Genomic DNA, 16475 nt, shown 5'->3' with positions numbered 1-16475 from the left:
CCAATAGAAATTAAGAACGTGATGAGTTCTTAATGATATCTTGGGAATTGCTCTTCTTCACACAGAGTGTTTATAAATTTTAGAGCCATGAAATTTCCTAACAGTTTAACAAGCATGACTATATTAAATCCATATTTCTATGTGTTGCATAGAACTCATTTCTAAACATCAAAATTTCCCATTATCAGTTGTTCAGTAAGAAAATCCATTCGGTGTTCTATCAGAGTTAATTCTTTCTTTCAGCAGGATTATGAGAATCTTATTAAATGCTCAGAATTTTATAAAATGGAAGAGGCTGGGCAAAGTAATTAGTGGAAGCACATTTCTAAGATAATTAGGACTTTTACAACAGCACATACTTTCAGGGTAGTTGGAAAGAATGTAATGAATTTACATGGTTGACCTTACTTCAAAATGGCCTGAAGATAGGATGGCAAGTGTGTGACACACCAAGAGTTTGTAGAGCTAAGCAGCTCAGGTCGAGTGCTTTCTTAGAAGCTCTGTCATGAAGGATGTTCCATATGTAAATGCAGAGGGTGAGATCAGAGTTACCCAGTCATGAGTTTTGAGTGTTCATTGTCTTATATAATTTTGTTCAAATTTACTTACATTACTTCTGAGGTTTCAAGACATTACCTACATTATCATATAGCTTCATGAATATCCCCAAGTAAAAAATGAAAATTACCATTGCATTTCTGCTAAGAATATGTTTTCCAGATGCAGGGGATGTTTCAGTGAGGACTGTAATCTTGTTGCCCCATGTTACTTATGTTACAGAGGAAGGATTCATGCTTACATGAGTTTCATACTTGTAAACAGATGCACATGTATGCAGTGCATGTACCAAGTGATGTAAAGTGATATAAGAAACAGGTAGAAAGTGAAAGCTGACAAGACTGAGAAGCAGCAGAATACCACGCCTTCCTGGGGTAATCATGAATATGGTGAACTTAGAGCTGAAGCATGAAGATATAAAAGGAAGAGCTAGATGAAGATAAGAGAACTATGAAGGCTCTAGTGAGATAGGAGCAAGCTCTGACCCAGGGAGAGTGTAAGAAGAGAGATAAAGCTCATAATAGTGACATAAGGCCTTTGGAAAGTCCAGAAGGGCAATTCAAGGTCTTACAACAGAGGCAGGAGAAATGGTTCAGTGCTTAGAGCACATACTTCTCTTGCGGAGGGCCTGGGTTTGGTTCTCTGAGGCCATGTGAGTGACTCTCCTGTAACTCCAGCTCCAGAGAATCTCACACCTCTGAACTCCATTGAAACTGTCACACGTATGCACATAAGTAAGCTTTAAAATAATAAGAATTTAAAACTTGTAAATCTCCCAAAGAAAACCACACCATGTTTTGAACCATTCCTTAAATAAGCAGAAAGTAATGTGATGCTACATCAGATGTTAGCTCTCTTAATGTACTCATGTGTATGTGTGTATGTATGTATCCATGTGTGTACATATATGTCTCTGTGTGAAATGTATATATGTTCTTCCTGAGAAAACACACACACACATGTATGTCAAATATGCATTCATCTGAATATATATACATATATATGACTAGCACAATTTAATTTTCAAAAGCTTAGCAATTGTATTCATGTATGTCATTGTGGTTTAATTAAAAATTCACTTGATGTTTACAGCAAGAATGGGCATTTTGTGTGTATGTTTAAAGAAAAGTAAACAATAACAGAAAATTAAGAATAAATGATCTCTATAATTTTCAATTATATGACATTTTACTTGTATTTTCAGATAATATGCTGTGCACTGTCAGAAAGAAATCTCATGATAGTAAGGTTGCTCAGCAAATGATATTAAAAAATATTTCTTAAAACATTTTATGATTTGAAAAAATATTTAAATGAGCTGGTCTACACAATTAATTCACCCTTTTCTTATGTTTGAGAGATAAATTACTGAGAGCAAACACAGGTCATGCTATAAAAGTTCTTGTCTGTATACATTTCTTACATGCCTTCACTCTAATTTTTAACATGTTCACCCCCAATTCATGAAACCTCAACATTCTACTCTTGATATTAATTCACATAATGTGACATTAAATCCACTTTTTAAAATTCTAAATGTCATGCTTTTGTACTTAAAAAAACAAATTTCTGTATCCTAAACTAATTTAAATCAAATTTTGAATTGATGTGAATCAGTTTCGGATATGGAAAACAGCGTATGTTTACGGTTGAGTAGAAAGCTGACCGCATAGAAGATCTGAAATTCTTCTGTACCCTTCTTTAATATAGAATGAGGAGCCAGTGTTTTCCAGAGATGGAAGCAGGTTCTTCATGACTGTTCCTGTCAAACAAGGTGGAAGAGGAGAATTCCATCATATAGCTATGTTCCTGTTCCAGGTAGGTCCTGGGATTTTTCTTTGATTCAGTTTCATTGTTATTGAAGGCTCAGTGTTCCTTCCATGGATTTGTATTCACATGAATATACAGATGTACATGAGTAATGGCTCACCTGTGAAGGTCAGAGGATAACCTCTAGAGTCAATTCTTTCTATTCATGTTCTTTGAGGCAGGGCTTCTTGTTGTTCAATGCTGCCTATGCTATGCCAGTTAACCCAGGTACTTCTAGAGATTCATTTGTTTCTGTTTCTCATCTCACCAGAGGAGTGCAGGGACTATGGATGCATACTACCAATTCTGCTTTTACAGGGGTTCTCAACATTCAAAGACATTCAAAAAAATGTCTTTATGCTTATGTGACTAGGGCTTCACCAACTAAGCCATCTTTCTCAGTCCCAAAAATCCCAGTTTTTGTGCCATTCAGAGCCTAGAATGAGTACCATGAAGCTAAGCATTGGGGCTCAAAATAGTTTTTTGGAAGATGATGTCATATATTGAAAATGCATCATTACAATATCAATATAACATAGTCAGCCATATGTGCTGTGAATTGAGGGCCTTAGCATGTTATTTATTTATTTATTTATTTATTTATGTATACAAGTACAAGGTGGATGTGGACTCACTATATAGTAAACAGTAACCTTGAACTTCTGATTTTGCAACTCTGTCCTTAGATGCCAGGAAAATAGGCATAAGTCAAGATCCAAGTTTATGCAATTTTTGGTATCAAATACAGGCTTTCTGTGTGCTAAACCAGGTTGTGCTCACACTCACAAGATTCCATCTATTTCTGCCTATTGTGTACTGGTATTAAAGATGTATGTGTGTCACTACACTCAACAGAAATGTAGGACCTAACTAAAATGCATTCTAATTTCAAGAACCTGGTGACTATCTAATTTGTATATGTAACCCTACCAAGCCATTATGTAGGTTTTGAATGTATAGACTGGCAATGTGGTGCAGGTGGTAAAAGAACTCACCTTGTAAAATTGGTGACCTGAGCAAAGTCCATTTAAAGGTGGAATGAAAGAACAGATTCCACAAGTCATCTGACTTCCACATACATGCCACAGAATGTCCAGCCACACATGAACAGAATGTACACCCAAAAATAAATGAGTGAATATTAACTTTTGAATATTCATAACCAACTAAATCCCCTTCAAAATGGAATGGTATAATAATTATAAGATGTATCTATTCTAGAAAATGCAGTGCATATTTTAAAGAAGAAAATAATATTAATGTTCTTGATGACTAAGAGGCCATGCTGTTTCTTAGAAACATTGTGATAAGAGGAAGCAAACATTTTTTCTTTTAAATCTCAAACAAATTTTAAAAGTTTAAATGATTTTAAAATCAACAGGTTTATTAATAGCTGATTTAAATATGTCAAGATTAATGAGTCAATTTAAATTTAATTTTCAATCATGCACATTCAGGAGTAAGCAAATATCCTTAGAAGGGAACATTCCACTCTTTTACACACAGAGAGAGCTTTATAATGACAAATAACTTGGAGAAAATCAAATGACTATGAGTGCTTCCCAAGCATGTAGTGAATAGTATCTCTCTTTTTTTTAATATAGAATATAAACATATATGTGGCATAAAATCTCTCACAAACTTGGCTAACTCAAGTTCTCCACTCCTTTATCTCTTGTGATTATTCTGAAGCTGATGCAACCTTAGTAAAACTCACGAGAGCATCTGAAAAACATACAATGGACATGGCTGTGAAAAGGGATGGGTCAGCAGGAGAGGGAGGGGACAAAAAGAAATGTGGAAATGGGTAGGATCCAAATACATGATGTACATGCCTAAAAATGTCATGGTGAGACCCAGTGTATATAACAAGCATGTAATAATAAACACATTGTTTTAAATAAAGCAAATTATATATATATATATATATATATATATATATATATATATATATATATACCTATGGATTTTTACTTTGATTGACAAAATTTTATAACAGTATTTAAACTACAAAGTTACATGAGGTTTGCATTATTAAGCAATCTGCACAAATGTGACTTTAATTTTAATCAAGGTTGAAATGAAAAAATTAGGACATGTGTAATTTCCACAGCAGGGAGGAAAACTGATTTTCATAGTAGGTTATTAAGTTAGAAAAGTGGACTAGTTAATTATATACCCATGAATAATGCAATTGCATTTATTTCTAAATAAATGTATGCATTTATATATGAATAAATTTCTAGGTCTTTCTGGGTTGAGTATTGATTGATTGGAATAGGCAGATAGGATGTTAAGGTAATATTTTCATTTTCTATGTGAAAAACGGGTCATTAGGAAATTACTTCACTTATTTCTGCTAGGTAAGCCTTGTGCTTATTAGTACTAGGGAAATAAATTTTCAATAAATTGCACTTTATAAATGTTATAATCTGGGAATTTTACTGAATCTTTATGTTTAAAAGATGTATCTTATTTATTTGTGGTGTGTGTGTGTGTGTGTGTGTGTGTGTACGCAGGCATGTGCCCTTGGAGGTCTTAAAAGAATGATAGATCCTCTGGAGCTAAAATTACAGCTGGTTATGAGCAATCCGACATGGGTACTGGGACTCAAACCCAGTCCCTTTAGAAAAGCATCATGTTCTCCTAACCACCTATTTCTCTAGTCTTTATTAAATTGGTAAAACCCCATACTCTGAAATTTAGCTACCCCTTTAAACACTCAAGATGGTCCCATTGATAAACTACTTGCCCTGCAGGTGATAGGACCTGAGTTTTAATATTTGGTACCTGCCTAAAAGCTAGGTATCAACAGGCACATCTGTAATGTTTCAGGGAATAAAAACAGGTGGATCTCCAGAGCTTACTGGCTATACGGTCTAGGCAGTTCAAGAGCTCTGTGTTCAGGAAAAGAGCCAAGAAAAACTAAATCTTGGAAGACACATATGTCAGTCTATGGCCTATGCACAAAGGTAGTCACACATGCACATACATATGTATACTCACACCAAAGAAAGACTTCAGAAAGTATGAAGTCTAGAAAATATGTATAATATATCATGATAGTCATAGTTTTAAATGAAGCCAATTTACTTAACTCATTACTCATATCTAGTATAATGTTGGACAGATGATGTCTTCCAAGAATCTTTCACATTTAGCTAAGAATTTTTTTTTTACTTAAAAAAATCCTGTATTTTTGAGGGTTTTTAGATATGTATATAATGGCATGTGATCATATTTTCCATGTTTTTGCCCATTCTCTCCATGTCCCCTTTAATACATCCCTTTAATACATTTGTTAAATGATTAACAAATTTAGTTATTTGTTGTTGTTGTTGTTGTGGTGGTAGTGGTGGTGGTGGTGGTGGTGGTGGCGGCGGTGGTAGTTGTATTATAACAACTAAGTCTAGTTAGTATTATACATATGGACCTGTGTGGGGAGCCGACAGAAGGTGGCTATCATCCTTGCAGCCATCTTGAGCCATATACCCTGACAAGAGATCTGATTACAATAGCCTACAACAGCTGAGCACACTCTGATAACATCTTGTTTTAGATACCCAGGATCTTCCCTTGGGTATGTGAGATTAAAGGTGTGTGACTTAAGGGTGTGACTTAGAGATCAGATTTAGAGACAAGACCTAAGGGCATGACTTAAAGGTGTGACTTAAAGGTTTGGCTTAAAAGTGAGACATATAAAAGGCGAGAGGCAGACAGAAGAGTTCAGTACAACTTGGAGTTAGTTATTAGGAGTTAGTTAATATTAGGCACTTGGAAGATTATTAGACATTAGGCACTTAGCACTTGGAAGAAGTAACTAGGAACTAGGGACTAGGAACTCAAGACTTGGGACTTAGACTAAGAAGAGAGACTGAAGAATAAACCGGATGGAATCACACTCTGTCTGGTCTCCATTCTTCGTGTCCATCCACACACTCTCTCTTGCTGAACCCCGACCCACAGACTGGAGCAGCTTGGAGCAGTGGGGGCTCTAACAGTTTAGCCCCCAAGGCTTTTGGCAGTGCAGGTTCCAACATTGACAGAGTGGTTCGCGACAGACCTGGGTGGGACAACAGCTGGAAGATGGGAAATATACCGGTGGCCACATTCTCAAGAAAAGGATGATTCTCCTCCAGGAACTATCTACTGCCAGTATATCCTTAGTAAGGAGTGGGCCAGAAGGTTTTATAAATGCCTTGAAAGTAATTTCATTTGTTGCTGAAATAGCCTGTGTGCAAGCACACCCATTGTTCTTGCAATGTTCAGAGCAACCATACAGAGCACCTGTGTTGACTTTGTTCATCTTTCATTCTGAGTGTGAAAATGTGTCATTGAAGTAGAAAACTTTACTCTCTTCTGGTTGCCATTCAGGGGATTGATAATTTGTCAAACTGAGAAAACATAAAGGCTATGGTATTATTTGTGAGAATCCTGTCAGCTGACTAAAATTAACATACTCATTATGGAACCATAAATTGATATGTAGGTAAATACAGTTTATCATGCACAAACATTCACAGAACTCATATACATGTATACACACACAGGTGCAGTCTCACACGCATGCATAAAGGTACACACTATTTGGGAACATAGTTTGAAACTTCTTGTTTTATTTTAAAAACAACTGTAAGACTATTTTATTAATTGTATAAAACTGTTGTTATATAGTAAATATAATACTCTTGAAAATTAATACCTGAACAAAGTAAATCCTTTGCTTTCCTGTCATTCCTTTTAATAAGCTTTTCATCAATTGATGCATATATTTCCAGTTTCTTTTTACATTAAAATAAGTATTTTTTTTTTACTTTTTAATTGTATATTTTATTTACATTTCAGATGTTATCCACTTACCCCATTTCTCCACCCCCCTACCCAGGAATCCCCTATACCATCCCCCTCCTCCTGCTTCTATGAGGATGTGTCCTCACCTATCCCCCCACTCCCACTTCCCCACCCACGTATTCCCCCACACTCAGCATCCAGCCTTCATGGAACCAAGGACCTCCTCTCCCAAATATGTCTGACAAGGCCATCCTCCCTACATATACAGGTGGAGCCATAGGTCCCTCCCTAAGTGCTCCCAGGCTGGTGGTTTAGACTCTGGGAGCTCTGGTTGGTTGGTATTGTTGCTCTCCTCATGGGGCCACAAACACTTTCAGCTCCTCCAGTCTTTACTCTAACTCCTCCATTGGAAACCCCTTGATCAGTTCAATGTTTAGCTGTGAGCATCACCTCTGAATAAGTCAGACTCTTGCAGACCTCTAGGGAGACAACTATATCAGGCTTCTGTCAGCCTGCACTTCCTGAAATCAGTGTCTACCTTTGGTGACTGCACATGGGATGGATACCTGGGTGGGGCAGTCTCCAGACAGCCCCTCTTTCAGTTTCTGTCCCACACTTTGTCTCCATATTTGCTCCCTTGAGTATTTTGTTACTCCTTCTAAGAATGACTGAAGCACCCATACTTGGTCTTCCATCTTCATGAGCTTCATGTGGTCTGTGAGTTGAATCTTGGATATTTCAAGCTTCTGGGTTAATATCTATCAGTGAGTGAATACCATGTGTGTTCTTTTTTGATTGGTGGTTACCTCACTCAGGATGATATTATCTAGTTTCGTCCATTTACCTAAGAATTTCTCGAATTCATTGTTTTTAATAGCTGAGTGATACTCCATTGTGTAAATGTACCACAGTTTTTGTTTCACACACATGCATAAATGTTGGGGTCCACACTAGCTCCACGTTGGGGCAGCCAAAAAATGTCGTGGCCCAAGCAAAATGTTGAGGCCCAGGCCGACCCATGTTTGGACCGCCACTGTATCCTGGCCCAAGCTGCCGCTCCAGTCCGCAGGTCGGGGTTCAGCAAGAGCAAGAGTGAGGAGGGACTCGAAGAATGCAGGCGAGACAGAGTGTAATTCAATCCCGTTTATTCTTCAGTCTAAGTCCTAAGTCTTGAGTTCCTAGTACCTAGTTCCTAGTCCCTCCAAGTTCCAAGTTACTTCTTCCAAGTGCCTGCTACCTGTCTTCTCTGCTGTCTGGTTCTCTCTTCTGTGTCTCCCTAATGTCTGATTCTGATCTGTTCTGTCTCTGCCTTTTATATATCTCACTTCTAAGCCACGCCTTTTGGTCACACCTTTAATCATGCCCTTAGGTCTTGTCTCTAAATCTTATCTCTAAATTACACTCTTAAATCACACACCTTTAATCTCACACTCCTTTAATCTCACACACCTTTAATCTCAAGGTATCTAAACCAAGATTAGCTCAGCTGTTGTAGGCTATTGTAATCCAAGTCACATGTCAGGGTATATGGCTCAAGATGGCTGCAAAGCTGATAGCCGCTTTCTGCTAAAAGTCGGCCCCCAACACATAAATGTACACACTATTTGGGAATATAGTTTGAAACTTCTTGTTTCATTTAAAAAAACAAGTGTAAGACTATTATATTAATTGCATATAGCTGTTGTTATATAGTAAATACAACACTTTTGAAAATTAATACCTGAACAAAGTAATGAAAGAATAAATAAATCCTTTGCTGTCCTGTCATTCCTTTTACAAAGCTTTTCATCAATTGATGCATATAATTCCAGTTCCTTTTTACATTAAAATAAGGATTTTTTAAAAAGATTTCAATCAATATAATTTAGGTTTACAACATTTATAGAATGAAATATAATTTTTCTGATACCCTCTGATAGAATTTTTAATATTTTGCATTTATCATATTCTGAATTGTGATTTTAATAGATCTGTGGCATTCACTCATGCAGAGTTGTTATGCTTGCTTTAAATGATCCATTTTCATCATTAAAGTTATTCTGCTCTTTGATGTTAGATTCTTAGACAAGCAATCTTATTCACAAACACTTTTATTTTAATTGCCTCACAAGAATCCATTTCTAAATGTTCAAAGAGTTGTAAGTATATTAGTCAGAAGTTGCTACAGGAACAGAGTTGATAGAATAAGTACATATTAACAGTGGATTTATGAGATTGGCTTACACGATACAGTGGGAAGTGCAACAACTGTTTTCTCACAATGGAAAGGTAAAGCATCCAGTAATTGCTAGGTTCATAAGGCTGGATGTTCCAATAGTTTTAGTAGGGCTCCAAAGAAGTGGGAAATTACTGGAGAACCATCTTCATTATACATATAATTCCTAAAGAAGCTGACTCTTATATCAACAGAGAGATGAAGCATTAATAGAATGGATGAATTCACCAGTAAGAATAAAGGCAAGCAGATGAAAGCAGCTTTCCTTCTTTCACAGCCTTTAACTAAGAGCATGACAAGGATATGCTGCCATTTTTAGAGTAGATATTCCCACTTTCAATAATCTGATCAAAACATCTGTCACAGAAATGTTCAAATGATTGCCTTCTTATCAGTTCCATATCCAGTCATATTGACAAATTTCTCCCTGCACCACCACATTTCACAAAGTAAACCACATGCATGTGTAATATGTTCATTAGGTTTTACATAGAGTGCCAATTGGCTCTTCAAAACAAAGCATCATCATTTATAAGTGAAAGAGGAGTACAGACTACATTGCTGACCTCTCAGTAGGATGCTGCTGGCTGTGCATGGTCATTGTCTTCTGGCCTTAGGGCAGTAGTCTATAGCTAATGGATGTGCACAGGGTGCTGATCATGATGGACCCTGGCAACATTGTGGACTGCATTCAGAGCATGTGCTGTGAGGCTCAGCTGTGTCTGGGAGCCTCCTGACTCACTTAGAGCAGGATCATGTATTTGAAGTGGTTCCTGACTGAGACCAGTAAATCTTTGCAAACATTGTACTCTCTGGCACAAGTATAGATGAAAACATCAAAAAGAAAGCTACTCAAGTGCTCTCAGGCTCTCTTCAGGCTGGAGTGTAAGGCTTGTGCTCATGAAACTTTAGGGGATTTTTTTCCCACATTTATATAGACTATCCACTGTCAAAGTTATTTAATAAGTGAAATATTTCTTTTACTTTTTTAACCTCCAATGAAATATGATTATAATTTCATGTAAATTACAGTAGTGCCTCCTGACATCCTCTCTCTTTATACCCTTACCTTTTTCTCTGTGTGTGTACACATATGCATATATACAGACCAGCTGTCAACCTTGAGTGCCTTTCTTCACGTGCTATCTACCTCCATATTTGAGAAAGATTTCTCGTAACTCATCAAATAGGCTAGGTTGTTTGGCTCGTGAACCCCAAGGATCTGTTTGTCCATGGGATGACAAGTACCTGATATTATGGACAGTTCATTTTTGTAAATTTTAATTCTTTTATTTATTTTTTAAAAATTAATTTATCTTTAAATTAATTTGATCTAATATTAATTTGAAAATTAAAATTAATTTTGCTAGAATTTTATTTTTTAAAATGAGGATCAAATTCAGGTCCTCATGTTTTCACAGCATGCACTTTGTAGAGTGTGCTATTAACTTGTCTCCTTGGTAATATTTAAAATTTGGTATTCAAATATGTACTCTTTCATGGTGTCAAATAATTAGTAAACCAATTACTTTTATTAGCTTGATAGGTTTATATTATGAAGTATTTTTTCTAGTTTTCAGTGAGGTTATGTGCATAGTGCACATTCATTTGTAGATTTCATTAGTTGTTTGATATGTGCTAGCAAAATCACAATTTCTGTACCCAGAAAAAATTCTTGCATATCCCTCTATACAAATTTCCAGATTTCTTTCACTGTGAACATATGAAAGTAGAAAGTCTGCAGTCTTTTTTTCAGTAGCATACTATTAATATAGATTTGAAGATCATTATTTGTAGTGTTAGAGAGATGACTTAGTACTTATTAGCAAATATTCCACAATCACCAGAGTTTAGACTCAGAAGTCTCTGTCCATCCTGTTTGTAGAAGGGCAGGAAAAGGAGTGATCTTGTTGGTTTCCATCTAAGCCATGCTACATGTTCCAGGTTCAGGAAGAGACTGTGCCTCACTGGAACAGGAGCAGAGGCTCCCTTACTGCAAGAAGATACCCAGTAACCAATTCTGGCCTCCACCCACAAGCATTGGCATGTATACCTTCATATACATGCACATGCACTCACATGGACACGGACATTTGAACATTAATAAACAGTTGCTTTTAGGAACGATCATTGTCTTCTGGTATGTGTGTGAAACTGTTCCCCTGCAGAGTTATTTTTACATAGCCTATTAGTCACTCTTCTCATCTCTGTGACAAAGTACTCAGCAAAAGTAACATACAAAAGGGTTTGTTTTGGCCACAATTTGAGGATAGTCCATCATGGTGGGAAAGCATGATAACAGGAGCTTGAAATGCCTACTCTTGTCATATGCACAGTCAGGAAGCAGAGAGATGAATGCTGGTACTCAGGTCAGTTGCTCCTCTTTATTCAGTCCAGGACCCTAGCCCATGATGCAGCTGCCCACACTTCAGGTGCATCTTCCTCCCTCAGTTATCACAATCTAGAGACTGCCTCGTAGACATGCCCAGAGTAGTGTCTCTTAGGTGATTCTTAATGGTGTCATGTTGAGAATCAAGATTAACCCTCACAATATCTCTCCCACTCAGAGAGGGGTGAGCACAGTTCCCAGATTGTTTGAGATAAGCAGCTACACTGTCATTTTCCCAAACTATGAAATAAAAAAAATAGAATCTCATTGTTGCATTTGTACACATTGTCTATATAGTAGCAAGCAGTTTCACTCAGAGGATCTGAGGATTCCACTCAGAACAATATTAAGTTCCATTATTGACTAGAAGTGCTGTAGAGAATCACATGCTTGTAAATCATAATCCTATCACCTAATCAACCTAATAAAAGGTTTTCATTAAATTTCACTACTCTATCTGATTAGGACATTGTCTGAAAACAATGAGTTCATTTCCTGTGATGAATAGACAGTAAATTAAAGCATGGTATTTTTAAGCAGTGTGTCATCGCCCTTATTTAATGACTGTAAGCTTTGGGCAGAATTTAATATCAGATATTTGAATAAACAGGAAGTTACCAGGTAACAAATACAGGGCACTGCTAAATGTACCAACATGCTTCCAGTTTGTGAATAGAAATGCCTGGCTCAGATTTTGCCTCTTTGCATGAGATAAAATCATCACCAATTCAGGGTGTGTGTCTCATGTCTACTCTCCACTACAGCCACTCTATTGTGGACTTCCAGACTGCTTCAGAGAATGAATGAAGTCTTACTCCTCTTCCCTGTTTTATTCTGAATTTAAAGTTAAAGTAAGAGGTGAATTGAAAGTACATTTCCATACTCTAGCCTCTCTTAGAACTACACCCATGTTTATATCTATACCCAGGGTTTCTATTCTGCCAAGTTTACATAGAAGACATATGGATTAACAAAAAGATATATTTCTGTGTAATAAAAATTTGTATACTTTGTTTAGTTTTCATTCCTTGTGTTGGGAGAGAGTTCACTTGATAACGCTTCTTGTGGCTAAGCCTGATATCAGGAATTCAACCACTTGGACCTAAAAACTGGAATGAGAGGCATGGCTCCCACAGGTTGTCCTCTGACTTTTATAGATATGCTATGGCATGGACATTTGAGTGCATGTGCACACGCTCACAAACACACACACACACACACACACATTGTGAAAAATACAAATTTTCCTTCTGTGACTTTGGTATTTGAAAGTATTTGAAAAACCCCTTGAGATTCAGAAATCCCCTTGTATGACATAATCGAGTCTCTGCATTTATTTTTATGTGACCAGTAATAATCTAACAAATTCTGATTGGTTTGGTAAGGAACCGTGGAGAGGCCTTTACTGAGCAGCCAGGCCTAACTTCCAGCTGGAGGAACCCAGGGCATTTCTATCCAACTAGACACAGCATGGCGTGAAGAAAACTGTGGGTTCCCCAGCCGTTTTTTTTTTTTTTCCTACAACTGGTGCCCCATGCTGGGTGCCAGCTGTAGGTTCCTTGTTCTGAAGGGTGTCCCACGAGGATATCCCGACTGTGTCTCTGCACTGAGCCGGTCCAGGCCTGGGCTGGGCTGAAAAGGAACTGGCTAGCTGGCAAGGAGGCAGCTTGGTGTCCCAGGCAGGTTCCGGGAAAGTAGAGCTCTTCCCAAGTGTTACAGTTCTTGTGACAGAAACTCTTGGACACTAGGATGGTTCTTGAGCGCACCCTCTACTTCCCCTAAATAGAGCCCTTATATACAGTTTTGGGGTGGGTTAGGGTCTGGCAGCAGATAATGCCTATTGGCTTGACCTGAGAGCTTGGAGATATCTCATCTGCATGTGGGAGAGCCTGAGGGACCGTTCCTCATGACTGATGGTCATAAACCTCTCTGTGGGAGGGGTTGTTGGAGGACTGAAGCTAAGTGAAAAGAACCAGGGCCTGGGAGCAGAGCTGAACTCCTGCCGTCTGATAAAGGTTCTGGGGTTTGAAACTCATGCTCATCCAAACACCCAGCTGCTTCTCACAGCCCACTGCCCTACATTGACCCACCCCAAAATCTATGCCATCACTGAACTGCTGGAGTTCATGACAAAGCCTATCCTACAAATTCAAAATTCTAGAATTGCCATGTCACATGGTAACAGGATATCTGAGAGGAGTACTGGTAAGGTTCTAGCATTGACAGAGTAGCTGAAGCTAGAGACCTTGAACCAGACCAACAAGCCATTGCAATGAACATTTGTAAGCAAAAATGTGTGGATAAAATTGTATACTGTGACATCCTAAAGATTCCACAGTGGGATTTCTTTCCCTTTGTTGTGAGGGAGGCTGCAAGGGAGAGGATAGTTAAAACAGATTTTTTTTCCTAATCTTAAATGTATAACTTTGGTAGAAATTTTTTAGCTCTCTGAGACAGGCTCACAATTTAGCATACTTAGAAATCTATGAACCAAAAGTATTTCAAAATATTCACAAATATAAAAAAATCATTACAATATTTTATGTGACTTTTAATCTTGAATTTGACATTATAGATGAGCTAAAATATTGAAGTATTAATTCTCTGTTCTAGAAGCAATCAATGTAGATCCTGAAAGCACATGAACATAGCTGTCTAATATAGCTTAGGATTCCATGCTGGTGTTTGGTGTGTAACTGAAAAAAAAATAACCCACTCATTTCCTGTCATCCTTATATTTGTTCCTTTGGTCTACAAAGTCTTGAATCATATTATTACCGCAGACAGTACACAACAAACTTAATATAATGTGAATACATACAACTAACAGGTCAGAGAATTAATAAGAACAAGATTCTTCTCCTTTGTTTTCCTCCTTTCATTGAGATAGGTTCTGGGATGTGAACCAGGCATACTATATAGACCAACTTTCAAATGACTTCCAACCATTGTGCCTCAGATTTCTAAGCAAAGAGGTTATAGGCATGCGCCAACAAGAGTGGGCAGGAACAGAGCATTTAGGAAGCTGGTAAATGTAGATCCATACCAAGAAGACTAAGAATGTTTTGAAGGAAAAATTCTCTTACTATGGAAATGGAACAGCAAATAAACCATGTGTTCATTTTCTGTTTCAAGTAGAATTGGCAATAAGATGTCAGAAGACAAGTCTCCCATATCTATGCATTTATACATATCTATACAGCTGTACATCTATATTCAGTATATAGTTACATCAAAAATGTCTTGGAAATATTCCCAAGTACCATTCTCTCAGGACAATACTATAAAATGAGGTAAACTACAGCAGTTACAACTTTTCAAAAGCCAATGTTTTTTTTTATTATATAATTTCTTATTTTACACATATAATTAAACACAATGAATACTTCATTGAATCATTTATCTGTGTTCCAAATATCTAGGTTCATTTTATTTGTTTGTAACCTCTTTAATAATGAACACAGATGTATTTTATTTCCAACTGTAACTTTAATCCTTTAAATGTATTTATTTGTATGTGGATGAAGTCCCTGCAATATGAGGATGTGTAGAAATGAGAGGACAATATTCAGAACATGGGGCTTTAATTTCATAATGGGCTCAGGGAATGGAGCTCGGGTCATCAAGCTTGTGTGACAAGTGCTTTTACCCACTGAGCTTTATGACTGGCCTTGGCTTTTACTTCATAAGACCTTAAAGATTTCATCACGGGTCAGGAAAATCTGAGATCAACAGTTCTCACCCTGTGGGACACAACACTTCTTGGGACTGCATATCAGAAATGCTGCATAGAACACATATGTATTATGATATATAATGTTACCAAAATTAGAGTTATGAAGCAGCAGTGAAATAATTTTATGGTTGGGCATCACCACAGCATGAAGAATCATATTAAAAGTTAGAGCATTAGTGAACCACTGCTTAAGATTAAGGGCTACAGTCAATTAATGATTGCTGAAAAGGATGATTCAGTCTTTGCCACGAGTGAGCCCTGCTAGGTCATTCAGTCTCAAGGCGTCAATTATGTTCATGTGTAACATGATCAATGTTAAATGAACTCAGTGGATTACATTAATATATACCTATATGTGTACATTTTATAAATATATGTATATATTTACATATAAATATATATGTAAATATATAAATGTGTGTGTATGTGTGTGTGTGTGTGTGTGTTAGAGAGAGAGAGAGAGAGAGAGAGAGAGAGAGAGAGAGAGAGAGAGAGAGAATAATAAAGAAGTCAAGAATTTGAAAGGTCATTAGGAGTCTATGGGAATTGATTAGGGACAACTGTACTCATGTATAACTTTTTAAAAATATTAATGAAATTTTCATTATTGTCATTCAGTTATATGAAAACACCTTTATGAGAAAGATGCATGCCAGAATTTTTAGAATTCAAATACCCTGCTCTTTCAATCTTTCTTTCAAAATGATGCGTCAAGTAAGAGGAAAAAGAATAAACATTTTAAAAACATTGCCACTTGATGAATTAATTTTCTAGTTAACCTTCCTTACCTTTGTGAACTTTTTAGGTAAATAGAAAGCATATTACTGTTTGGAAAAAAATAAAGAATAAGACAAAATTAGTATCAGTGAGAAGCCGTGAAATATGAAGAGTCAGAGAAGCTCAATTGCCAGTCGACTCTTAATTAGGGTAACGTTTGAAAAGCAAATGCCTGCCATTCCTGGTGACACATGCCTATC

At 37.0% G+C, this 16475-nt stretch overlaps 1 protein-coding gene across 5 annotated transcripts in view; it reads left to right on the top strand.

The window, feature by feature from the left end:
• The window catches only part of Dpp10 (dipeptidyl peptidase like 10), a 1470448-nt gene that overhangs the window by 1396823 nt on the left and 57150 nt on the right, over positions 1-16475 (top strand). For all 5 annotated transcript variants that reach the window (XM_076941051.1, XM_034513030.2, XM_076941054.1 and 2 more), the window contains one exon: positions 2269-2376. In XM_076941051.1, coding sequence (XP_076797166.1) covers positions 2269-2376 — 108 coding nt within the window. The remainder of the gene's footprint in view (positions 1-2268; positions 2377-16475) is intronic.

This window comes from Arvicanthis niloticus, chromosome 10 (genome assembly GCF_011762505.2).
Source record: "Arvicanthis niloticus isolate mArvNil1 chromosome 10, mArvNil1.pat.X, whole genome shotgun sequence".
Taxonomy (NCBI): domain Eukaryota; kingdom Metazoa; phylum Chordata; class Mammalia; order Rodentia; family Muridae; genus Arvicanthis; species Arvicanthis niloticus.
The sequence above is the reverse complement of the archived record's forward strand: the minus strand, read 5'-3'. Positions and strand labels throughout refer to the sequence as shown.